The sequence below is a fragment of the Trematomus bernacchii genome, unplaced genomic scaffold (assembly GCF_902827165.1).
Source record: "Trematomus bernacchii unplaced genomic scaffold, fTreBer1.1, whole genome shotgun sequence".
Lineage (NCBI taxonomy): Eukaryota > Metazoa > Chordata > Actinopteri > Perciformes > Nototheniidae > Trematomus > Trematomus bernacchii.
In genome coordinates this window covers 3,235,460-3,262,624 of record NW_022987689.1, presented here as the reverse complement: position 1 = coordinate 3,262,624, position 27,165 = coordinate 3,235,460, and the positions used below count along the sequence as shown (strand labels likewise).

General features: G+C 40.7%; 2 protein-coding genes across 4 annotated transcripts; one reads left to right on the top strand and one right to left on the bottom strand.

The window, feature by feature from the left end:
* Positions 1-13,921: 13,921 nt before the first annotated feature.
* Positions 13,922-23,026, bottom strand: ss18 (SS18 subunit of BAF chromatin remodeling complex). Of its 3 annotated transcripts, XM_034137342.1 has the most exons (10): positions 22,834-23,026; positions 22,277-22,353; positions 22,101-22,185; positions 21,096-21,252; positions 20,014-20,238; positions 19,680-19,850; positions 18,343-18,465; positions 16,666-16,796; positions 16,165-16,227; positions 13,922-15,425 (listed from the first exon to the last, which is right to left on the bottom strand). In XM_034137342.1, exons 1-9 carry the CDS (start codon positions 22,900-22,902, stop codon positions 16,210-16,212), a joined length of 1,056 nt encoding a protein of 351 aa, XP_033993233.1. In that variant the 5' UTR covers positions 22,903-23,026; the 3' UTR covers positions 13,922-15,425; positions 16,165-16,209. The 3 variants fall into 3 exon arrangements, 2 of the variants coding, with proteins under 2 accessions (XP_033993233.1, XP_033993232.1); XR_004556533.1 differs by having other exon boundaries at positions 16,165-16,796; XM_034137341.1 differs by lacking the exon at positions 16,165-16,227.
* Positions 23,027-23,547: 521 nt separating this feature from the next.
* On the top strand, positions 23,548-26,854 carry psma8 (proteasome 20S subunit alpha 8). The gene is made up of 7 exons (XM_034137343.1): positions 23,548-23,791; positions 24,685-24,811; positions 25,016-25,140; positions 25,338-25,460; positions 25,570-25,689; positions 26,199-26,261; positions 26,356-26,854. The coding sequence occupies exons 1-7, from the start codon at positions 23,690-23,692 to the stop codon at positions 26,452-26,454; spliced, it is 759 nt and encodes a 252-aa protein (XP_033993234.1). The 5' UTR covers positions 23,548-23,689; the 3' UTR covers positions 26,455-26,854.
* The last annotated feature ends 311 nt before the right edge of the window (positions 26,855-27,165 follow it).

Here is a 27,165-nt window from a genome sequence, read left to right as displayed (position 1 = left end):
CCCACGACGCGACCCTGCTTTCTGCGGCCCCCTGACGACGGCCCGTTCCGGCCCGCCACCCGCCCTCCGGTGGGGATGCCCTCGCCTTCGTTGGGGCCCCTACCCTCTCCTGCGGCCCCCTTCCGACGGCCCGTTCCATGGCCCGCCCTCCTCGGCCCCTGTGGTGCTTCCTCCCGGACGCGAGGATTGTGTCCATGGTTGAATTCTGGGGGGGCTTGTGTAGTGATCACTGATTCATACACTGGGGTTACATAATCCAATCATGGAACTACAGGTTGGGGGTATTGTTTCCGCCCGGACATATATGTTGACGGTACCTCCGGGGTACCTACTGTGTGTGTGTCTCTTTCACTTTCTCTTACTCTTCTCGGCTCGACCCGACAGCATGTCGATTTCTGCTCCTCAATAAAGCCAGATTTGTACCTCCGATGCACCGCCTCCGACTCCCTTCTCTCGGCACTACAACTGCATTGTTTTTGCAATTTCGTACTGTTCACTAATTGCTATCCCCGGCTCTGTTTGTTACCGCGGTTCCGCACGGCACCTTTACGCACAGGTGACACAATCAACGTGTTTCTCTTCCGGAGTAACAGCTGGGTGTCACCTCTCTGAGGCTCCGATAAACTCTTCTCTTGCGGCGGCTGAAAAACTGTTGATTAACATGTTTTTTTGTTACATTCTGACACAGTTTGTCATTCCCCTTTTTTTTTTCAATAATGTCTTTAGTTTTTTCCTCATTAATGAATGCGACTTGAAATGTAGCCAAGTGCTTACAATAGGCTAGGTTACTAACGATAAACCACTTACCCATTGATCACACATTTTTAATAATATTAATTTGAAGGTAATGTAAAATGATGTTTCCTAAGTGTATGGGATTAGTGCTAATTGGGACTAATGCGTAACACTAACTCAGTTACTTTTGGTATAGGCTAACTAGTAGGGCCTAGGCTACTACAATGTATTTATTTATTTTTTTTTAAATGAAGCAACTACATTAATGGGGGAGACTGCAGGAATTATGAAACAAATCTGACCCATGCAGCACTATTTCTATTGCTATTTTTGTTTAATTGAGTGGGTTTTAAGTTGTGATTTGGTAGAAACTAATCCGGCATTACTGCTAGTTAGTTTACAGGAGGATATGTTTGCACATGACAATTTTGTATAGCTTATATTGCTTAGTAGAATCCAGTGGTGTAATTGTGATCATGTTGAGGAAATTATGTGAGAGTAACTAATTATGTGCAGTATCTTGTAGAACACTGCCTTCTTCTGCATCAGGGTAAAACAATTTCATTTCATTTTTACTTTGAATCAGGTTCTAACAGTGCTGTCAACTTCTTCACAGGGTCTCTCAATGAAAACTGTAAGATATAGTTAACAATTGAACCTTGAATGAAGATTATTTAATAAAATGTGTTGTTTCTTTAATGAAAGAAGATTTACCTTTATGAAAGCATATCTTTCAGTGTTTAAAATATGTTCTGAATGGATGTTTACTATTCATTGCTGTATGTTTGCTGTTCAGTTTGTCCCATGAGTTCAGTGACAATTTTCTTCTCTTAGTTTCATTATGCTGTAACATTTGAGCACTGTTGCTATTCAATGCCAAAAACATTGAGAAAAAGCCATCTTCCACTATTGACTATTTTGTCAAATTGCTGATGCACTCAAATGTTTCGGTCCCAGATCATATAATTCCCTTTTCAAAGCTTTGCATGTGTGACATTATAAAACTGCTGCTGTATACAAATGATTTATCTTATCAACCGAAAAACAACACTCTGTCATGTGAACATCTTGTAAATGTCACTGAAATTCAGTCTGACATGAAGTGTCAACTCTTGCACTTCACCTCATGCTGTTGCGTATGTGGTTATGGAAATGTTCCATGTCAGGGTGGCGCTCTCTTTCTCTCTGGCAGGTGTAAATGGTGCAAGTTTCTGTCTTGTTCAACACCCATGCTAGTTTGATGTGTTGGCAATCCTTTTGCCAGACCAATAACTCCCTCACACCAACACTACTCTTTCATGCTGCATGCTTTATTCTCATTCTTGGGGGAATCCTCTCGAGATACATAGTGTGCCTCTTAATTTCCCCAGGGATGCATGCAGGAGGCATACACTAGTGATTTTTCCAGGGATGAAACACTGGGAAAACATTACAGTGAGATATATCATGACATCCGCTGCAGCTGGGTCAGATAACAAGTTAAATGGGTTCCATAACTTGTCACAAGTCCATGTTTTGCATTTCTCCTCTTTGTTTGGCTCCCATTTTAGTTTGCTCTTTTGTTTTCCAGGTTCAGGGTGGAATTATTCTGAACGGCGTAGCATTGAGAAACATGCAGCCAGTCAGCGCAGCATAGTAAGGTAGAATCCCAGGAGACGACGTGGCCCGGTGGGTTTGGTTTGTACATCCGTCACACACTTCTGAGGGGTGACGTGCATCACTGCTCCACTGAGGGAGAGCCTCTGCCATGTTTACTGTCATGTTCCAAGGTATGCTACTTGGCTTCAAACACATCAAACACATCTACAGGAATACTGATATTGGGAATGCCATAGGGAGCCAAACAAAAGGTACAGACATACTCCTGAAAACACAAATGCCCACAACTGTGCCATGAGCACTATCAAACCAGATAAATCTATATTTCTAAAATGCTGTTTTCATGTATTATCACATGTTCCATTATTGTAAATCATTTATTTATATAGACACATTGTTGCAAAGTCAGGTCAAATAACTATATTTAGCTACCATAAGACACCTTTGTATTTGATAGTGTCTCAATCATGCCGACAATACTGTATCTATATTTGCCAATATGCCATTTTCTCTGTACAGTCGTTTCCATAGTAACAATGCCAACAGTAGCACCTATGATGTGAAAGGAGACAGCCAGGGGATTCTTTGTGCAGTTTGTGTGTGCTGATTGGAAACAAAAATGATTAAAATTGTCTGCAGTACTTTACTTGCCATACTAAAACAATGCAGTATGATTAAAACACAAAAGTTAATCGTTTTTTGTCAATCTGGTATGGGATATAAAAAGATGCAATACTTTCTAACATGATGTCAGCACATTGTCAAAAACCTGTTGTCTTTCATGGACAATGGGGGGGTGAGGGGTGCCGTCACACGGTTGTACTTGATTTATGAAGAATGGCCAGGACTGATTTGACTAGCAAAGTGGTCCCCTCCCGGCCTGCTGTGTGCCGTGTTGACGAGGGCTGAGTTGTTTGCTGTGCCTCTAGGCGTGAGGATGAGGGGGAGCAGCCTGGAGTTCCTGCCTGGCTCAGGGGGAGGTTGGACTGGATTAGACGGCTGACAGCTGGGCCACATCTCTGGAGGCGCAGGGCGGAGAGGCCCCCTGTCTGCCTGCCTCTGCACCAAGTGTCAATTTGAGCATGAAGGAAGGATGGAGTGAGCCAAAGAGTAAGTAAGTGAGCGAAGTGGGGCCACTGGTAGTCCTGGGTGGATTGACATCAGTGGTGCATGGGCCGTGCACACCGTTAAGCATCAGGAAACACACTGTTTATTTAGCGAGTTCTGACTTGGGGGCATAAACGTGTGAACACTCGGACAGACACACCAACACAAGAAAAAACACTCTTACAAGGTTGTAGCTCTTGACCTCTTTAGTTTGGATATTGATGTTCATAGTCAGCGGTACATGGTATCAGGGAAGCAAATAAATCAGGCTTAGCTGTGTGGCTTCAAAATACAAGTGTTGCTATTAATTGCATTTCTTTCATAATCAAAGCACAATCTTTCCTTCGCGGAATCAAAGCTTTTCAATAATGCACAAATGGCAGTGAAACTATCTCGCCTCAGGTGGTATCCTGTACAATTATGTGCAATCAAGATTACAAACTACTTCAAAATCAAACGCAATCCTATTTTACTTCTATTTGCGGTGATGCGATATGTAATTAAATCTGACTTCTCTAAGTGGTTACATTATTTGATAGGCCGACTTTCAACATTTGTTCTAACTTCCATAAGAGATTTCTTGATTTCTTTTTTGATTGTACCAAGCACAACAACTGGCATAATTTGCTTGAGCGGCACAGTGTTAATATGAGGAATGTTGCAGGGCCATATGAGCATTTTCTGTAATAGGTTTTCTCTAATCCTGAGAGACTGCTTTGTGTTTCCTGCACTGAGACTTGGCTATCACTGGGACGTGGGATGTGGGCTGGAGTCGACTTTATTAGCTGGTGATGTTCTAATGTGATTTATTTTTATAAATGAGAATGTGGTGGGAATGAAAGTGGGGGTGGAGGCCAGTATGCAAATATGGACCCTCATTAAACACCACCACCACACAACATTATCTGCTGCTCCTCAGATTGCTTGTGTGCATTAATGACGTGCAACCAAGTCGGCTACCTAATGGCATTGTAATGATCACAGCATTCATGATAAAGTCATCAGAAAGCATGACATTTACACATTAGATGTAATAAGAGGATCTCTACCACCCATTCACTCACGTGAACCCCAGGTTACCCCCGTGAATTCATCCACAGAAGTGATTAACATGTTTCATTTAAAGTTGGTAACCTTCAGTGACAACAAAGAACTTATCTTATATTCACTTCTAACAAAAACTTTGTATCTTTGGTTTAAGGGAGACTTATTTAGGGTTATACGTTTTCCAGAAGGTACAACAAATGGTGACCTTTTTGTGCAGTTTAAACCTTTTAAAACATTCAAAAAAATGTATATTTAATCAAGCTCAATTACAAATAGCCTATTTTACTTAACACCTCTATAGTATATATGTTCTGTAATGAATAGATACTTCAGTATATTAAGAATGGTTTTACTACAAGTAAATACAAATACAATTAATACCACTTATCAGTATTTTTCTGTGGTGCAAATATATAATGCATTTGTTATTCAATACTGTATAACAAAGAATCAAATGTTTAAATGTGTTTATTTGTTCTTAGTTATAGGATATGCAGCTTGACCAATGCAGCAGTTTTATTTTTGGTCCTTCAAACTTTCTTATGAAGTTGGGATGCATTTCTCTGGGGATTTTCACGAGCCCATTTCTGTGTAGAGATATTTATCTTTATGGCTTTCGCGAGAATGAGGAGATTAACCCCATAACAAGCAGACATCTTCTAGTTGATCTGAGCATCATTAGTCCACATTAATAACCCATGGAATGGCAAATGGGCTTTTTTTTTTATCATCTTAATTACATGACATCTGAGCTCTCTATCTAAAGATGACTCTCTTTAGAGATGAGACGGGCTCCGTCACTTCGAGGTACTTGTTCTTGTGTTCACATCTGATAAAAAGAAAACTGGTGCTAAAGAACACACACAGACACAAACACACACACACACACACACACACACACACACACACACACACACACACACACACACACACACACACACACACACACACACACACACACACACACACACACACAAAGCCATCTAAACTAAAAAAGGATGCCATTGCCCATTAGAGAGATGGATTGACAGGAGTGCAGAATAAATCTTTGTGGCAGTGAGTCAGAAATATAAATAGAGCACCTAAGATAGATTTGTCTCCGGTGTTGATGAAGTTACCTTTGGGGGTAGAGCTCTATCTTTTTAGTAATGAGGACAACCACAAACAGTTTGGTCTCCTAATGAGAAATGATAGTTTCAGATGTGCCATACAAAAATGCTATAGAATAACACCTCATTTATGCATTTTGTACTGTGTTCCTAGAAAAAATCCCAGAAGAGGGATTCATTTGTGAAAGAATCAGCCCCATCTGGTGGTTTTGATACACTATACAGTCCTACAATGAAGACAAATAAATGTGTTTCCTTTATATCAGTAATCCACAAGACTTCTGTATAATTGCAATACCTTTACGGAGATATTTTATACATGTTGTTTTCAGCATCACAAGCTGATAGCAGTTAATAGAACAAACTGAAGCAGGCACAAGGAATACCTTTAAATTAAATGTGTTGTGTGCAGTGTGTCTGTTCACACGTCTCATCTTTTAAGTGTCTGTAATCAAAACTTCCTTTCCATAACGAAAAAAACACACCATTAACAGCGGAATTATTTTAATTAGATCAATAAACGCTGGTAAAATCAGGTAGGCAGGGGAGGGAAGGAATGCTCTATTACCCATTTTATCATCAAAGTGAGTGCTGTGCTAATTATGCTAGCAGCACCCAGTCAGAGCAGCCCACCAGAGACAGATAACAGAGGACTGCCCAGGGTTACAGTGATTGCACACCACCAACTCCCTCTACGCCGTCTCATTGAACGCGTTGGGTTGCTAATATTCATGCAAAAATAGGCTGCATAATGATATAGAAAAGCACTAAGAAGTTGTGGTACACAATGTTTTTTGTTTTTTTTAACCTGAGTTTGAGAGCTGGCATCCCATTAGAGCTCTATTGCTAATCAATGTGAGGCATTATAGGTTGTATAAATCACACTCTGACACCTGCTGTATCGGTCGTTAACAGAGAACTCACTAGGGAGGACTAGACAGAGCAAAAATGCAGACACAGAGCAGAAATATCTGAAGCTCAGGCTGAAGCATTAATACCAAAGCACTATTATTGTGATCAAGGAGCTGATCAATGGAAAGATCTGCTCCAACTTAGTGAGGTCGTACCCTGAACGACTATAGGCACTTCTCATTTAGTAAAGCAAATATTGGTTTTGCTCTTCTATGAAGATACACTCACAGTCTCACCGCTTTCTAATAGCGCTATGTAATCTAGGCTCGAATGATTATTTGCAATTTGTGCACCAAACATCCACAGACCACCGGAGGTGTTTCTCAAATATTAAGAGGCAAGAAAAAGAGGTTCCTGTGAAATTTTTTAATTGAGGATGTAGTTATTCTGCCCGAAAAGGCATGCAGGAAAGTGCACACGGAGGCATTTGTAACCTGAGTGTGGTACAGAGGGGGACCATCTGAAGACTCGCAGGCCCTTTGATGTCTTCTGAATACGGGCATAATGCATGTGTAATTAATAAGCCATTTGCATATGATGAACTAGGGCACTTAGTCAATGTTCTCGGGATACAAATACCTGAGGAAAACAATAACAACGGAGAACATTAAAAAAGGGAGTCTACGCAAAAAAAGACAAATCTATGGCCCGCTTCGGATTAGAAATACATTAGCAGCTAATTATGTCCTAATTGCCAATATTTTAGCAGGTGCTTGTACTTAACCAGTGGTAATGCCCTCCTGGAACAAGCTCATCAGGGTTATTCTCTGGTGAATTTTCTGCAGTCCTGGATGATTAGGATGCGACAAGATGGACTCATGGTCAAACAACATGGAAGATAATGAGGCTGCTGAATAGGATAGCAATAACAACAACAAAAACACAACAGCATCCAAAAAATGATGATAATACAAACACGAGTTTTAGTTAAATGTATCTAGAAAGAAGAATTGGAGAAAAAGTAAAGAACAAAAATGTAACTGTGACAATTATACACTGGTGCTAAAATATTAGTGGTGAGAGCACACAGTTCAAAGGGGAGTATTAATTTTTTTGGCTAAATATTTTCAAAGCAATCAAAGACTCTGGGAGGTGGAATTCTCTTACCTAATCAAACAGCAAATGTAATCCAGCGCTTGATTAAATATTGAGTTTAGGAGTTTCGGATATCTTTTTTCATTTGGCCTGCTGGCATTTGGCAGCGAGGGAGCATCAAACTCCCATAAGTCCCTGGAGTTGGTCCACTCTTGAAAAGTGCTGAGCTAGCAGATCAAACTGTAGAAATGTCATGGAGTGAGAGGAAATGGACCTCAAGCATACATCAATTGAGACTCTTCTTCACGTCTGACATTTAAGTTCTTGATGAGATCCCAATGAGTGATACTGTGGAAAGTAAACTTTGGTTGTACGTGTTGAATCACAGAATGATGATGTGTTCAGCTAGTGTTAAAGTTATGCTGTAAAACACTGTTTACCATTTGTCACATTAGGCAAAAGATTGGTATTCATAATAATATGTTGGCTGGATTCCATTTAGCTGCTTCAGTCACAGTTTACTAGAAACACTTGAATCGAACAATGATTAAGGTGTAATAATAAAGATAATACATGTTATTTATATAGCGCTTTTCCCGGTGCTCAAATCGCTTAAATCTCGCAGGTGATTATAATAACATGAAATCATGAAATCTTATAATGATTAATATAAATATTATGGTAGCCCTTTTTCAGCAATAGTCATTCATTGTATTCTATAATATCCTCTCATATGAGTAGGCTTGTTTTATTGTAGGTGGCAGAGTTTGCTTTAACCGCCCTGGTTTTCAAATGACTGCACAGGGAATTTGCAAGAAACGAAGTAGCATGTAATCCAGTCCAAATGTTATCTCATTGATTGTAACAGTTCACCCCTGTCTATGCAAGCATCACATTTTCTTTATATGCTGCTTAATATTAAAAGTAATCCACTGGCGAAAAAATAAGGTGGCTTTTACTTTGAATCAGAAACAAGAAACGCAATGTCATTGATGTTGTGCTGAAACTGATTGTTTGAGGAAAAAGGCGTCTCATAAACAAGAAAGTATTGTTTGGTTGCACTGTAGATAGTTACTACTTTGTTATATTTCTGAAAAAGTTACTTTGGAAATATTTGTTGTAGAATAATCTGCACTTGCTGTATCCACCGAGAACCACAGCTGTGGCCAATTAAACCAGGACTGACATTTTAATGATTATAACATTGATGTTATTCGTATTCCATGTGTGCTGTAAAATAGTTGTTTGTTTGATTGCACCCTCTCATATCAAAGTTCAGCTTGTGTCCATGGAAATCATCTTTATGCTAATGTCATCTGAGAGTTTAAATTTCACTTTTGCCTCTTAGTTCCACAAGTCTGGATGTTTTCCAGTTCCTGACTTAATATCCAGTGTACATCAAATATCTGTTCAACTTTTTCCATCTTTTTTTGTTCCACACTTACCATTGTATTGTTCGACCTTGAGTGAGATGCTGTCAGGCGCTTTTTAGAACATAAGCGTTGCAGTTTCCCATAATCCACTGGGAGTGTTGAGGTGAGAGCTGTGGCCCACTAGCACTCTGAGTGGCTGGCAGCGGATCAAAAGCAAACGAGGTTCCTGAGCTCATTCCAATTATAACAGCACACACTATCAACTACAAATACAAACAGCACGTAAGTGATAGCGCTGGTGGCCTGGAGGACTGCTGCCAGAGAGCAGGCAGCATGCTAATCAGGATACCTCTTGCCATGGGCTATTTAGGGAATAGCCTCTTATCCCACCAATTCCCCATGCCATAGCCAGGGAAACGAAAGAGAAAAGGGGGAGTGAATTCCCCGAGTGCACAATCCAAGGACAAAATATAGAAAATGGATCTTTATCTTTGCTGTCGGCCAATATCCATATTAATTACGAAAAAACACACCGCATATGTACTGAATAAAATATAAAGGGATTTGTCAAACATATACAGCTACAAATTATGACCACCCTCTATAATTTCCCTTACTTATGTTAATTTCATAATCAAACAAAAGTTGAATAATGTGTTTTTATCTTACATGGCTTTTGTTAACTTCACTGAACTGGCATCACACACACTACACCGTTTAACCTTTGCAAAGCAGGATGTGGAAGAACAACATCCTCAGTCATTTGCACATCACTTCACACTGTTTATTGCAATTACACTGATTATTCATAACAACATCTTCCCAAGCTTCCCATTGTAGTCGGCCAATCCAGGAGAGTGATTTATATCCGGTCGACCGTCATGGGGGAAGGAAGTGAGATGTTTGGAGCGGTTCTGTGGTAACGTGCTCGCTCCCCCACTCGCACGGACAACCCCTCAGAGTTTGGCAAGTCTCCAGAGCCATGCAGGGGCGGCGGAGTACAGCGGGAGCCTGAGTGAGAAGCACACATTGTGCACCACGGGACCCCACCCGCCCCGGCCCGAAGGCACAACTCTCAAGGACATGGAGAACTGGGGCAGAGAACTTCCAGGCTTCCCACTGGTAGGGCAGGCGGAGAAAAAAAGAGAAGGAAAGTTTCCAAAGTGTCTCTGTGTGAGCATAGCTGGTGAAATGTGTTGTTAGGAGAGATACATGGATTCTCTTGATCAGTAAACACTAATCATGCTAATGTTTCTTACGCAAAAAAACAGCTCTTAGGGTTCCAGTGACATTTAAATGTTGTGTACAAGTAAAATGAAACTCCAAAATTCATATTTAATCGAAGTTAAAGGAAAAGGGGTCAGGCCGGGGTCAAATGTCATACAGGTGGGTTGATGTCAGGAAAATATGGTTTAAATAAAGGAATACGAATCAAAAAGGTCTTTACTAAAACTATGTCAGTGCACGTAAATGCATATAACTGTGTTTGTGTTTCGATCTCTGTGTATCCAGTATCTGATCTCCTAGTCAAATATAATTACTGATTTCTCTGACACACAGCAAGTGATACATTTGAATCAATGGCTCGGATAGCCTCATGGTGTCCATGGAGGGAAGTGTAATTCCAGGTTTTGCAGACAAATGTTATCTAAAAATGGAAATTACAGCTTACTTTTGTACTAAATCCTGCTACATAATACTTCAAACAAGATGGATATTTACTGTTTGCATTGTGATTTATAGGGAATGTGCATGAAAATCTCAAACAGAATAGTATGTATATTCTGTCTTTTGATATTTTGATATCAAATTGTGCAAAGGTCTTTGACATTGTTCGAGCATTTGAAGCAGCAGCTTTTCATTGTCCTTCCAGTAAGGAGCTTAGGTTTACTGTGGGTCAGCCCCCTCTCTCTCTACATCAGGGGGAAGGAACCACACTGATCTAAGATGGAGTACCCCCAACCAACCCTTACCACATCGACCCATGCCACCATCCTGGGCCTCTAATGGAAGTCCTGGGCATCCAGACACCTCCCCCGCTCCGACAAGGACGTCAAGTAGCGCACTACTCATCATTGGAAGCAGCAGGCCTCACAGCCCTCCTTTTCTCTCCCTGGGACTGGCTTTTTTGGAACATTGCAGGCAGATGTGTCCAGATGAGCACGTTCTAATTTGTCGGCCCAGGTTAATGCTCCACCAGAGGCCCCGGAGGATCAATAGCTTTATTTCCCTAAAACGCCGGCATGGTGAGAACCAGCTCACGGGGTGCTTTTAATACCGCCACAGTTCCAGTGGTTACTGGGCTGTATTGATTGTGCCCATGTGGAACTACGTGCACCTTCTGGGGAAGGATCTATTTGTGTCACCCTGGGCTGGGATGGGGGCTCCACTGGAGGAGAGGAGAGCTCAGCCAATGGAGGATGCCAAAAACATCAAAACAGCCATGTTTACAGATTACCCAAAGGGAAAGCAAATTACAGCAATTATGCAGGCTGTGGGAATACTGATATCAGCATACCTGCTATTTCACTCAGAGACTACTTTTATGAGGCTAGAAGACATACAAAACATCACACTCAATTTGATTTGATGGCTAAACCCTTAACAAACGATGGGATTTAAACAAAGCATTGCACATCAGATGCATGCAAAAACAATGTCTTTCTTGGGGATCACCCTGTTTGTATATGTCAGGTCCAAAAAATATTCTCAGTCGTTCAAAACTGGATATGATGGTTTACACAAATATCTGTGAGGGAAGTAAGTATCTGGCAGGCATAATAATGAACGTGTAATATTGAACATCTCTATGTCTCTATACCTTAGTTTTTTCTCTCCAAACAATGGCAATTAATCATTCTTTGTAAACACTGCAAATTGCTTTACAGAAAACTAATTTACCCCTGCAGCATTTATCTCATATATCAGCGCAGAGACAACATACAGAGGGGTCTTATCCAAATCACGGGCCTTTGTTTGCAGCTGTCGTGACATATTCATGACTGGGGCCATAATAGTCAGATTCCTGTTACATTCCCCGGGGAGAGCAGAGAGAATGGTGTCACATCCAATTACTGCGGCACACTGTAGAGGTAAATCAAAACTCATGCCATGAACTCTGGAATCTAAGGTGCACATACACACACATCCACTGCATGAGCATAGCGAGACAACAGTTATATCAACATTGATAGAATATTGGAAAACACATCTCCTGGCAACTTGGAGGTCATGTATGGATTACACAGGGAAATGGGATTGGCTGGAGGCTCTTGGCTGCTGTCTTCTCAAAACATAAATTGACATGCATAAGATCTTGGAGCAAGTGAGGCAGACAGCATTTGCTGGAGATTTTACAATTATGGATTTGTTCACCAGTGTGCAGCAATTGAAATTGCAGATGAGGACCATGATTTGACCCTCATTGGAGGAGAAACAATGGGGTCACCAAGTTCACCCACACCTTCTCTTCAGTACCAATAAGAGGATTTTCTGCAGAGTTAAAATAATGTCTTTGTCTTTTTCCTCCACAGTAGTCTTCTGGAGGCCTGGTGGTTTGGTGGTTGGAGGGTATCTCAGCAGTGCATAGCCCCGGTTCACCCTAGAGCGGTGCAAAGCTCCTGCCCAATAAAACAGGCTGCCTCCCCAGGGCCCCTCCCTCAAGCCTCCAGTCAGCGCTTGTTTTTGCACCATTTATTTAGTGTGACACATCTCCAATTAAACTGTGGAGGCTGCTGCATTCCCCCCATAACTACCTCTTATACCTCCCCATAGACTTTCTGTCACACAGAGTGTGGGTATGAGAGAGTGAAAGGGAGAGTTAGTGGGAGAGAGAGAGAGACATAGAGAAGAGAGAGAGAGAGATCACATCTTGCCTGCCAGCTATGATCACAATGTCATTTTCTCCTCAGTGGTTAGGAGCCTCCTCTGAAAGGTGCCCTGAATTATAATTATCAAAATATTGAACAAGATAATCATCCTCTCAAATGATGTAATGCAATGCTGTTCTGTATCTCTCCTAATAACTCATTTAGAAGAACACAGCCCAAGTCATGTTTTCTATGCAGGACTACACTAACGCTAATCATTTAGAGAAATCCTTGAGCAGAATTCCTCCTATACCTCACTTTTAGTTCTGTGTCCATCCATTTAAATTCATGAGAGTTTAAATGAGATCTTTCATAGGAGGTAAGAGTCTCCTTGCCACCTCTTCATCCTCCCCCAATGGCCTCAGACACAGTCACAGGAGGAGTGACTTTGTCCGACCCCAATACCGTCTGCGAGAGCGCAGCTGAGGGCAGCAGCTGCCAGGGAGGACTGGTGGGGGAGCGCCCAAAACGCCAGCTCTGCCAGGCAAAGGGGCCGGGGGGAGCCCCAGTGGCAGCTGGGAAGGGTGGGGCGGCCAGCTGTGGAGCAGCAGGATGGCGGGGTGATAGGAGATGCCACTAAACCTGACCAGGGATACACAAATGCACATATACATTTTATACGTAGGCATGCTCAAAAAGTTCACACTTCCCTTCTGCTGCAAGCACCTGCATCCCCACACACACACACACACACTCATCATCCGCACCAAGGCAACCCAAGCAGTCTGTGGCCCTCTTAACACCAACACCACTCTCCCATCATGTGCTTCGGCCACACATCTGGTGTACCATCTGTATCACTCCCCCCAATGTGACAGGTAGTCCCTCTCCCTCTCTGGAGGGAGCAGAGGGGGAAGGAGGGACACGGAAGGTAATTTTGGGTGTAAATGTGCTCTGGACCTCTCTGGATGCATCTGGACAAAGCAGACATGCTGCTGAGCGGTGCAGGGTCATTATCAGTAGGAAGCTGATTACCAGATACCAGATGAAGACAGAACAATTATATCATACTGTCACATTATGACAGCACCAATAGTGCACATCTTGTTTATGTATGTTGTCGTCAGGATGAATGATTTAGCACTTCACAGTTAATTTCAATATAAGGTCAAATGCTATAAATAACAAGTCAAGGTGTATTAAAGATTCTTCCAATTTATTGTAATGTACAGTTATACATTGCCATGACACAAATGTGACCACTTGGAATGGGGTGCAGAATGCCAAATATTAAAACAGCCATATAAACAATATCGGAGGACAGTGAATTCCTCTTCTTCACACCGCTGTACAGATGGGATCAATAAAGTATGCACCATGAAACAGATATCAAGCCAGTGATATAAAACTGCACAACCAGTCTTTACTGTGAAACTAAGGAATCCATTTGAGAACATTATTTTCACATCTTATGTTACATATTTGACAGTAACAATCTCTATTATTCACACACAACACTATTCGAATGACATCAACTCAGACGTTTATTCAAAGGGAAAAGGGGATTCCAGCATTAGCAAGACTAACAAAACAAAATGTACTTGTCAGAAATATTTGTGGTGCTTTTTTGAAGAGAAAAGGCTCAGAGAGAATGGACTTACAATTTGCAGTGGCATCTGCTACATTTCACCTATTAGGGCATGATAGTCAAATAAAAGCCTGTTGCATTTATTCTGTCAGGGTATGAGGAACAAAGTAAAAATCTGTTCATGACCAACATTTGACATTGACTGTTTTCAGACTTAAATACACAGCTTAACACAGAATCCACCAAGTCCATGTGCTGCCAGACATTAAGCATTTTCTAATTCCAGGGATGATGTTTGTATTTTTCCTTCACGGATTTTCTGTTCATGTCATTTAATGTTTCATTTTTACACAAAGAATTCATACAGCGCACACGTCACTGACGTAGCAGATCCAATTGAATAGGAATACAACTCAATATAAAAAAACTAAATGTGCTGGATGGCATCATCATTAAAAAAAAACATTGACACATACACTTCATGAAATAAACAACACAGCTTTAGTACTAGTTCCCAATGTCTTATACAAAGTTAGCTTGATCTAAAAAGCATAAAATATATTTTTACATCATCACATACATCAAGACACGTACCATGGCCTAGCAGGAAGTTCACCTGGTGCATTCTTTCATCTTCAAGCCCCCACACACATTTCCCTACTGCTGGCATTATTGCTTCTTATAAACATCGAGCTAAAAGGATAGAGAAACAATGCACCACAGTAGATTGAAACTGTTCATTTAAATTGTCTTTGATATCGAAAATGTTGTCAGTCCGTTTCACAATCTGCAATGCTAAAGGATAAGGCAGTTCCATTTTTTAAGGCATTGCTGCTGTGAGACATACTGGACCGGAGGGTGAATCGCGGACTTTGACATTATCAAGTCAATGTACATGATAAAAAGAATACATCTTATAGGCAAAGAGATGGGAAAACGTATCTTGTATTTTTGAGTGTTGTATGTTCATGTCAGAGAGAATCTCAGCGAGCTACAACCATCATTTGAGTCTGCTTTGCAGTTGACCAGAGGTCAAAGCTCAGACAGATCAGAGCAGAGCGGTGTGGGTTGCTGGGACCATCTCTCATTGCTGGTAATTTCCATACTGGCCCTGTGGAGAAAATGTGAAAGACTTGTGTTACTGGTCTATTAAAAAAACAGATATTAAAAGCTTATATTTACAAATGTTCTCAAACGGGTGCAAATCATCCGTGGTTTCAACCATATCACAATGCAAACCATGAGTTATGGCTGCATCTGCTGGTTTTGACCAGCAGGTGGCAGCATTGCCTCACAACTTGAGAGCTCTTAATTCTATATGTTTACTTCAGGCAGCAACATGGCTGAGGACCCAGGATAGTCCCATTTAGAAAGTGGACACTTATTTTCAAGTGAGACAGTGTAAGGGTAAGAGTAGTATCAGATGCATTCTTAAAACAGGGGTCGAAGTATGTGTTTGGCATTGATGGAAATGACAATGGACACCAATTTTGAAAACAAACTTATTTTAAAAAGGCATTTATACAAAACATTTGAATTCCAATATGCATAATGTTATCCTAAGCACAGTCATCATTAAAACCAGTGTTGTAGATAGTAGAGTTTAAGGACACAGCCAAAGCAGTAAGCTTTCCGCTGTCTCCCTGCAGACTAAGCATGCTGTGATTCTGACCTCATAACTTACAATTCGACCCCTGGTTAATAACAAAAGAAAAAAGAAACTTAAAAAAAGAGAAAGATAGAATAAAGATAAAGACAAAAGAGAGATAGAAGAAACATAACAAATGCAAATTAAAGCTAGGTGGTCAAACGTCTAGATTTGACGTTGAGGTCTTCACAGCAACCATTACCTTTGCTTCTTACAGAGCTAGTCAGGGGTTCAAATCCCCGGGTCTTTATTTCCTCATGTGCCCCTGAATATTCAAAGATACAAATATCAAAGTATAGCTGTGGTCCCCACATAAGACCACAGGAAATACAGGGCAACAAATGGATCTCCCTTTAAACACTGGAGCAGTCTGCATCAAGTTTAAGGAAGAATTCTCTTAAAGACCTCATATTTCACTCAAGTGGCATTCCTTATAAGCCATGATATATAACTAAGACTCAATAAACAAGACAAAAGTAACACGTACACTCTTTTGGGGAGAACAGGTTCAACCCCACAATATGATGAGCATGCAAAACATCCTACTTTTAATATTGACCTTTTAACGATTAACACTTACATTGGTCTCTGGTCTCACTAAACAAAATATACAACTAAGTCTGGAATACACATAATACGGGACGAACTAAGAGCGATGTGGCAACTAGTCGCTGTGACTGTCCGGTGTTGTGGGAATACTCACCTGGTCATAGCCATAAGGGCGTTGTTGCTGGCCCTGTGGGGGTCCAGGCTGGGGGGGGCGGTATCCTCCGTACTGCTGCCCCTGCCCCTGAGGATAGTTAGGATACTGTCCTGGGGCACTTTGGGCAGGACCTACAACAAACATTGAAAAATCTATTTGACAGAAAATGCTTGAGTCAACAAAATTAAGTGTAGCCCCTTTATTTATTGAAAAAAAGTAGTGTTATTCTTAATACCAACTTAAAATGAGATGGACAACTGAACTCTGATTTGGACTCAAGTGAAGAAACCAAGTGTGAAACCGGCCCAAGTTTTGCTCATTAACTGTTTCCATGTCCTACTTGTTACTCTGAGAACTCTAGGGAATCCCTCAGTATACTATTACTAATGGGCTGCAATACAAAAAGGCTGATGGATGTCAAAGAGAGGATGGTGGGTATGTCGGACCCATTTGTTTAGGCTGCCTCCACGTCTGACTCGGTAATGATTGAAAATGAGAATGGGTGAGTCAGGTTGGAGCTGGGTGGTGGCTCCCTAATGCAAGAAGACATCAAGGAGATTCTGTTGGTCTTCATTAGAGAAGCAGGCTTCATTAAAAAAAAAAAAGGAGGGAAAAATAAAAATCACTTCATCAGCCCACATACACTGTAGCTATCTATGCAGGTGCCGTGGAGGAGCACGCAAAGCCTGACTGTGGCTGAAGTCAAATGAGACCCACGCAGCATCGTTAGGAGCTCATAATGTCTTCTGCTGTAGAGCATAACCTTGTGGGGGCCTGCGAGAGGAAGCATGCGTGTGTGCCAGATGGATCTCACCTCACAGCCTCTGCCTCTCCACCAGCTCATTACTAACAGGAGCTCGGGCTCAGACAGACAGTGACTGATGGAAAGTTCCGGAGAAAAATGGGATGATGAAGGAAAAAGACCAAATAGCTGCAAGAGCCCAAAAAGCTACATTGCAAGTGGAAACCTTTTTTTCCTTGCTTTATGTTATTCATGTTGGTTCAATCTGAAGCGCCACACTCGATGTGAATAATCTAAAGTTGAACATATAAATATGGAATCAGTTTAAGTCAACTCTAACTTAAGACTCCCAGAATTTCATCTATTCATGATTTGTATGTGTTAAGATCTCCATGACTGTTCAATTATTAAGAGTCAAGCCATAACCAGTTAAAGTTACAATCTTCTGTCATATACCTTACACATTTTTTTTTTTTATAAATATGATTTTATTTTAGGATATGTACTGGTTACATGTTGCTTTACTTTTTATCCAAAATGCTAGGAGTTCAAAATGTTTGGCTGGCAGTCAACACACACTTTGCCCAATGTCTGTACCCATCAGCCAAAGCTCCCACTCCCTCAGAACAGTGTGTCATATCAAACTGAAGCACCAGGAGAAATGCAAATGTAGTGCCAGCCACCACTATACTGATTACATTTCTCTTCCACCAAGCTCCAATCCCCAACCATTCATTAAGGTGCTTCTTTCATTCCCTGCTTTTGATGATGTCTTGACATGCATTTGGCACAGCTACATGTCCAAGGGGCAGTAACCAGCAACTTACCAAGGAGGAATTAGTATTCAACAGATGAAAAAAAAGGTACATAAAAGAGAGACGATACTGCCTCCTGCAGGACAGAAATGTGCCCCTAATCCAGAGAAGGCAACTCACCGTAACCCTGCTGCTGTGGGGGGTAGCCCTGCTGCCCTGGGTACTGCTGCTGAGGGGGGTAGCCCTGCTGCTGGGGGGGGCCTTGCTGGTAGGCTTCCTGCTGTTGGCCATACTGGGCATTACCTTCAAGAGGCAACAGCACGCCATGTGAGAAACACGTTTACAACTACAGAGCAACAGCAAAGAAAACAGCCATTCATAAACCAGCCGTGTATTAGTAACATGCGTATTGTTTTTGAAATGGCTGGACTTGAAAGAAAAAACACATGTAAAAGGTAAAGGTAAAAAAAAGAAAAGGGCAGTCAGTGTAGAGAAAAAATAAAAGGAAACAAATAAGTCAATGTTAATTGAACAAAGAAAGAGAAGGAGTTGTTGGTTTGGATCTGTAATATGTCACCCCATAAACACACCAACATGGAGAAAATTGGAAGTATATCAAGTGTTGTATTTAGAACCTACGGTAGTGTTAGCCTGTTTCTAAAAAACAATTGTTGTTTTTTTTACAAGTCACTAGCTCTTCTGCAAATCAGTGTGCTCAAAATGTTTGCAATCTTTATTCAATGACAATCTGAAGAATTAACCTTTTTACTTAAAACACAACTTTTGCCATTGAGACTCACACAAGACTCTGTCCCTGACTTTCCTTTCAAAGCAACAGGTGGAGCAACAGCCACAGTAGGGGGAGACTGAAGACACTGGGTAGTTGCTAACTTATCTACTGACTGCAGCATCTTTTGGAAAGTGCACTCTGGCATGTGGGTGTTTTTCTCGAAATTAGAGGCCATATTATTTTTCTTTGATTGAGCCCAAAGTTACTTTTGATTTCCCAGAAAATAATGAAGAAACTGAAACATTGTCGCAGTCTCTTTGCATCATTTGTGTTTTAACACAACACCTGGGTTTTATTTGGTTGTTGGTTTTCTCCAAATGACTGGAGGGTTCTCCTACCTTCTGAGGCTCCCTGTCCTGCGTGACTGTACTGGTCCCCATAGTAGTCTTCCTGCCCTGGGTACTGCTGAGGGGGTCCTACATACACATACACACAACATACACACAAGTAGATTCAAGGTGTTGTTGGATCGGTTGTGTGAGGGGAAGAGTGGAGAGGATGGATTCCTTGTCGCTAGTTCTTGTTTGAAGGTTTACTTTGGGTCCCTTGACTAATTTTATAATTGGACCCTTTGAGTTACATGTTTAGTCATCAAGATGTCTGTGAGCTGCAGAAGTGGAAATTGAGGAAATTGAGAAGAACAAGAGTAAAAAAAGGAAGGGTTAGGGAGAAGAAAGGCCGACACTCACAACTCGCACGCTTCACAGACACACTTTGACGTGTATACCTTGCTGTGGGGGTCTGTAGGGAGGCATTGGCCTCTGCCCCATGACATGGTTCCCTTGATTGACCTGTCCCATCATAGCCATTGGGTTCTGCTGTCCTTGGTAGTGCTGTCCACCGCCACCAGGAGGCATGTTATACTGCTGAGAGGGAGGCTGCTGATGCATCATGGGGCCTATGGAACAACAATAACAGTTAACCCTTAAACTACACAAACGGAAAAAAACATGCAAGCAGTTCATCGCTTATCACATGCAGTTAAATGATGTGCGGGACACACCAATAAGAAAGATGATAAAGTAGAAAACAAGGGGAAACAAACAAATTGGGTATTTTACCTTGAGTGGGCTGCATGTTCATGTTTGGCCGGGGCCCGTAGTTACCCATGGGCTGGCCCTGGGTCATGTTCATTTGGCTCTGGGCTGGTATGCCCTGGGATGAAGGGACAGTGTGGTTGTAACCACCCATCGAGCCATGGCCGCTGGGGGGCATATTCATAGAGCCACTGGGTATGTTCGGGGGCTGGTTGGGACCGGGACCTTGCATGGGCATGTGATTGGGCCCTGGAAAACAAAGATGATTCATGACTCTCCACATCGATATATATTCTGCACATACTTTTGTGTTCATTTCCATAACACTGTTGCTCTGTAAATGACTGTTAGCTGAGGCTCTGTTTTTATATCACAGAAAATGCTTTTTTTAAATAAATAAAAATGACCTTGGAGACATGTTGGAGGTTTGGGGTTCACCAAAGCTGCGAGTAACTGTTATGAATCACCTGCACCTCTGTTTAAACAGTTCATTTGTGTTGGGTTATCTCTTCAGCCATTCCTCTCTTTCAGCAATATTAAAGCTTGTGACAAAAGTCAATGCTAAATGTAACACCTTATATTAACAAATGAAACAACTTCCATTAGAATTGTTCATGGTGCAGGAGCTAAAAAAAGAAAAGGCCTCAGTCTTAAAGAAGAATGCCTTCTTTATAATAGTGTCATAAAAGTATCATTCCTGTTCATTCCTGAGCATTTAATGGAAATCCAGGAAACAGCATGGCACTGAATGACTGAACAGTGAACACACTACCAGTGGAAAACCAAGTCTATAGCATTAAGTCCAGTCATAGAAAAAAAGCTGAAGCTCTTTATATTTTTTTACATTTGCAAACATACAAAACAGATGCTGAAACAAAAGCATGATACTTGAGAAAATGGAGGGAAAACCATGATCAAATGAAGGACAAGTCCAAGACCACCAGCGCTGGCAAAAAGGTGACATCATCCTTCAGCAGAGCAACCTCTCTCACAGTTCTATGGTGTTGCTAGGCAACCCAAGAGAGACAGGGACTGAGGGAGAAGAAGGGCAAAGAGAGAAGAGAGAAAGACGAGGGAGGGAAGGTGAGGGGGGGGGGGTCACTTACCAGGCATCTGTCCATTCATCTGGTTCTGCATGTGAGGGGCTGGAGGGCCACCGCTGACCATTCCTTCAGAGGGCATATTGTGACCATGAGGAGGCTGAGGGGGGGCTCCACTTTGGTTCATCCCACCAGGGCCCATGGGCATGTTTTGAGTGGGCGGCTGCAGGCCGAAAAAAACACACATCAGCTGACTCAAAACACATCTGAGCCTGATCCGCTGGAAAGAGAAAACTCAAGAAGAAAAGCAGATAAAAGATCTCTGCAAAAAAGTATCATGGAGTTTAACTGATGACTTCAATTAATCAATGATGATTGACTACAAAAAGCGTGTCTGTGTATTTTCAAAAATATTAAATTAATCTTAGCAAACCCGAATAAGTATATTTTACAAATTGAAGTGCACACAACACGTCCAAACTGGTGTTTCATTCATAAATATGATCCGAGATATTTCAATACCAAACATTAATACTTGAGGAGCACTTTAATGCATCTAGCTTTTAAACTCCATTGTATGGGTCAAGCTTAAAAATGTGGAATTCAACTCTTTCCATAACTTTGACATCACTGGGGTTATTTTTTCAGACATTGGAAAACTCCACTGAGAAGAACAGAACTCATTATACAACTGTTTTCACAGGCTCTGTAGTACTCATTATAACAAGCAAACTGATAAAGTGTTAAACAGATATCTTGTTACAAGAGTCAGACTGGGGGCAAAACAATGAAAATAATCAGGACATAATACATTTTCATTTTAAACAGTTTAGTTTTTAAATATGATTTAGTGTGGGACATTATACATTTGAAATGACTCATGTCAGATGATCAATATGTGTAACATGACAGCTTCTTAACAAATGTGATTTGATATTTTGGTATTTTACCTGAACCAATTCCTAAAGTTTTTGCTAAAACAAGAGCTCAACATTACCTTATGATGCAGAGAGGTTACACTGGTATACACAGTTCATTCATTCAAAACAAACAGCAAGGACCAATACTCACAGCAGGGAGGAGTGACTGCATGTTCTGATTGGAGTCTGCTATCGTGGCCAGGTACACTAGATTTCTGTGAAGCATCTGTTGATACCTGGGCAGGTGGAGAGTCATCCATATAGGTTATAAGTCAAGGTTAACTTCAAAATACTGCAACAAGCAGGTAAGGGATTTTCATAACTTACTGTGAACATTCTGCTGTTTTGCCTTTACTCTGGAAGTCCATTATACACTGGATAAGCTGGTTGTTTTCGTCTAATAACTGGAATAGCAAATGCAGAGATTCATTAAGGTTACGCGTAATTACACAACATTTACAATGAGTTAGACGGCGTAATTTTTTATTGTAAGCACTCTTATTTCTGGTGGGTTTTCTGCTCTAATTTGAAAAACAATTGGGAGGATGGGGGCGTTTTGTTATATGCGAGTGTGCGTTTCTAGCTAACAATAGACGCATCTTGCTAGCTAATGTTAGCTGTCCTTGGCTAACAAAACGACAGGCCCTCATTCAATTCAAGTACATTTACACATTAGTCCGGTAAATCGACCTAAAACCCCTCGTCGACACGTGGCGCACTGACTCCAGAGAGGTTCATATTCACCGCGCTTTGACCCTGCACATTTGTTCCCGATGTATTCACAGTTGGACATGGATGGGCACTGCTACATATATTAGCTCAAAGGCTAGCACCGTCTAATACCATTGCCTCCATCCCGAGACGCGCTAAAAAATATGAATTACCTTTTGTATTCCAGCGGGTGTTATATCACCCTTTCCACGCTGCCTGTGAGGTGCAAACGCCACCGACATGGTGATACTCTAGGAAGTTAGAGGGGAACCAGAGCATAAAATTCAAAAGAAGCTAACACGTTTAACAAATCGGTAGAGCTCAAACAGTTCAGAAAAGGATTCAATTTTGTAATGCAGTGGTCCGTTTTGGGGGGGAGTTGGTCACATTTGAAAACATATTCGATGCTATTTTTTTAGTTCGAGAACAACGATATTAGTTTCGGTTACGATTCAATAAAAACAAATACAATACTTCAACATATTTATTTAAGTAGTCAAAAGCATACATACTGTGGCTTAATTGAATTACACGTTCACCTATTTTCCTTATAGTGGAACAGTCTAGATCTAGTCCCAGTGGCCACGGGAAATGGACTGCTCAACAAAAAGGGGAACAGTCAGATCTTAAATATGTTTCTGACTATTATACATGCTAGTGCAGGAAGTTTGAGCCAATCATAGCTTGTAAAACTATTTATTAGGCTTATGATTTTTGTTCACACAATGCATCCTCGTTCCACATTAGACCTGACGAACCACACATGTAATAAAACATTGTATTTTGTATTACAACTTTCAGATGAAAACATTGTTCCGCAGAGCAAATCAAATAGTGACTATTATTATCATCAAATTATATGTACAACTTTCCTTTAGCAAACCCCCACTGTTGGTATCGCCCCAGTTCAGAGGTCGTGCGCATGCGCAGTTTTCAACACACGGCGGGCGGCTTCACAAATTGCTAACTAGCTGAATCATTTGGTGGAAGTCTCCTTGTTTCTCGTGATTGTATTTGTGTTGCAGTGCAATGGCGGCAAGATACGACAGAGCTATTACTGTCTTCTCTCCAGATGGTCATCTCTTCCAAGTGGAGTATGCACAGGAAGCTGTAAAGAAAGGTTCCACAGCTGTAAGTCCGAAAATGAAACAAGTGCTTAAGCTAACGTTAGCACGACAGTTAGCCAACAAGCTAAGCTAGCGAGTAGCAAGCTCTCTTGTTAGTCATGTATTTAGTTATCTAATGTTGTTGTTTAACAACATCTCTTTCACTCAGATGTTGTGATTTTTAACAACCGTGTCGGACTGCTCATCTTTAACTTCCTTATGTAACTAATACAATAAGAAATAAGAGTTACTGAAGATGAGAACTAGCCAACATTTTGTCGCTGTGTCACTCTGACAGTAGTTTCAGTTTCATTGTGATAATGATAAACTAAGGGTATTTCACCGTTTACACAAACATTATTTTATGTTTACATGGTCCGTTAAATAATATTTTGCTACTCCAATTGCGTAACGTTAAACAATACAATGTAAGTGAGTTTTGTGTCTGCTTGCTAATTCCCATGTGTATGTACTTGGCGGCCTCCTAGTTGCACTAAATTAAACGGAAGGTATGTTAACTAAGTCTAACTTTAGTCTTTAATACACTGAGTTGCCTATTCATCGTTTCGAGATAACTTGTGCAGTTATTAGTGTAACTGTATAGCTTCTCTTGGAAGTTCTGGAAGAATCAATGTATTGTCCAAATGTCTAATACGTCTATTGAATCCTGCTTTATTCACGGTTTACCCTTTAACCCCCAGAAGTGTAGCTTGCAGCTTAATAGTGTGATAGAAATCTCCATAATGGAAAGACGATTTTGTTGAAAAGGCTCGATATAATACTTGGGCCTCACTGTAATAATTGTGTGGGATGGGAATCTAAACCATTAAATACCCTTTCTGAAAGTGGTCACTGTGGTCAAAGAAGGCATCGTGAAGACTGGTTATTTGTTTGACTGTTTGATTTATTTTTCCGCAGGTGGGAATCAGAGGTAAAGACATTGTTGTCCTTGGTGTCGAGAAGAAATCTGTGGCAAAGCTGCAGGAAGAAAGGACTGTCCGTAAGATATGTGCCCTGGACGAGCATGTCTGCATGGCTTTTGCAGGTAACTGAAACAATAAAACCTTGAAAATATTCTAAACTGAATATTCCTTTCTTATTTAACATGGCACAGTGGACAAATTGACTAATATAAGTTATCATTTCCACTACGTTATTACTGATGTATATACCAGATATTAGGTTTTTGTCTCTGTTGTATTTTACCTGTATTTTGTACATACAACTAACCTCTTTTAATGTCTTAAAGGTCTGACAGCAGATGCCCGTATCGTGATAAACAGAGCTCGGGTTGAGTGCCAGAGCCACAGGCTAACTGTAGAGGACCCTGTCACAGTGGAATACATCACACGCTACATCGCCACACTGAAACAGGTACCTTACCATCTTCATTTATTGTTTACTATCAGTTTACTAAAAGACAATATTCAGTGGGCGTGATCATAAAATAGCTTCAGTTTGTGTGCTCTAAGAATAGTTCAGAAAAACTGAAACCATACGCTATTTGATTGTTATAAAGGTGTGTAAAGAATGACCAATCACATCTGTCTTTACATCGGTCATATCTGTAGCGCTACACTCAAAGCAATGGGCGCAGGCCATTTGGGATCTCTGCGTTAATTGTTGGCTTTGACGACGATGGAACCCCCAGGCTGTACCAGACAGATCCTTCAGGAACCTACCATGCCTGGAAGGTCAGTGAGCTTGCTCTTCATTTTGATTTGGGTTAGACTTGTACAACAAGTCAAGTACACGGTTTATATGAAATTCATTTTTAATCTGTTTTTTACTCGAAAAAAACAGGCAAATGCCATCGGTCGTAGTGCAAAAACTGTAAGGGAGTTCCTGGAGAAGAATTACACAGATGAAGCCATTGCTGGGGACAATGAAACAATCAAGCTGACTATCAAAGCCTTGCTCGAGGTAAGGTTAAAAATTAGTACTGACCTATATTTGAATTAACTCACTTTATCTTCGCCAGGGTAATCCTATTGTAAAGCATTCTAGTAATATTTCCATTTAAATATACTGTATGTAGCTAATGACACCTTTCTTTTAAAGGTGTTTTAAGATGTGAGCATGTTACAAATGATAAGATAATTTCCAAGTATTTTTATGTACCACTTCAGTAATTTAATACTGTCCTGTCTTTGTCAAAGAGTATTACCTTCTGCCAGAATCTAATCCTCCATTCCATAAAACCGCCTTTTTTGCGCATTGTTAAATTTGTAAATTTTATTTTTCCATGATAACTTAAGTGTTATTCAAATATTTGTTATTTTTAAAGCTAAATGAAACGCTTACCGAGATAGTCACAATAGTTTAGCATTGTCTTTTGTGTTTAACCGTAATATTAACTTGAGTCCAATGCTACAGGAGTTAATATCTGTGATTTATTTGGATATTTAATTCAACGTATATGTTCGTTACAGGTTGTCCAGTCAGGAGGGAAAAATATTGAACTTGCTATTATCAGACGAAACAAGCCACTCAAGGTGAGTTCCCGCAAATGATAATTGGCTTTTGTATTTTTATAAATCTTTTATTTATTTATTTGCTAATAATGGCTTTTTCTTATACATTTTGCAGATTTTGGAAGCCAAGGAAATTGAGAGCCTGGTGGCTGAGATTGAGAAGGAAAAAGAGGAAGAGGCAGAGAAGAAGAAGCAGAAAGGCAAATCCACTTGAAGCAATCAACTGAGACCTTTTCTTTATTGCACTTGAATGACAATAGAATATTTGGGTTGCAGATATTAGTAAGTTTTAGAGGGTTTACTTCTCTCACTAATTTCATTGTGCAGAGCTAAATCATAACTTGAGATCTGTTCATGTTGTTCAAATGTTTTGCGTGTCATCTGCAAAGAACATCAATTACCCATCATTTCAGTTATTGAGTTGACTGATGTTTAAAAAGCAAATGCATAGATCTCAAGTTAGGGTTTAGTTCTTAAACCACGCTTACAGGATGTTTTATATCATACACAAAACAGCTCCGATGGGATAAATCTCAAATGTTGAAATAAACCAGTTTGTAACATTCAGAAACATGAAAATGAAATGCTCAATAAAAGCTGACTTGTTTGTAAAATGTTTTAAGTGATTTCAAAATCCAATTTCAAACAGTTTGTTATGCCTCCTGGCTTTTCTAGATAGTGTATAAGACTGAATAATATGGTCTTAACTATTGGTGCAGTGGCCGGTTTCTTTAAGAGAAAAAGGCAGAAGAATGGGTCCCACCTCTATATTGATTATCCTACTGCAAAGCAAGTACTGCGATAAAGATAACTACAGTTTAAAACACTACTAGCGGCAGTATACCGTGTGGCTGTAAAGTGCAATGGTTTTCATTTATCAGCATTCTGTCACAGACCTGGAAGACAGGGAAAAAAGGTAGCTCAG

Bases quoted from the DNA above. Each gene is read 5' to 3' on its own strand.
- psma8 (XM_034137343.1), top strand. From the start codon at position 23,690: ATGGCGGCAAGATACGACAGAGCTATTACTGTCTTCTCTCCAGATGGT. The intron at 24,812-25,015 runs GTAACTGAAACA...AATGTCTTAAAG, and splicing joins TGTCTGCATGGCTTTTGCAG to GTCTGACAGCAGATGCCCGT. The intron at 25,461-25,569 runs GTCAGTGAGCTT...CGAAAAAAACAG, and splicing joins GAACCTACCATGCCTGGAAG to GCAAATGCCATCGGTCGTAG.
- ss18 (XM_034137341.1), bottom strand. From the start codon at position 22,902: ATGTCGGTGGCGTTTGCACCTCACAGGCAGCGTGGAAAGGGTGATATA. The intron at 18,466-19,679 runs GTATACACGTCA...TGCCTCTTGAAG, and splicing joins CTACAGACCCCCACAGCAAG to GTAATGCCCAGTATGGCCAA. The intron at 15,426-16,665 runs GTGAGTATTCCC...TTTTCTCCACAG, and splicing joins GCCCTTATGGCTATGACCAG to GGCCAGTATGGAAATTACCA.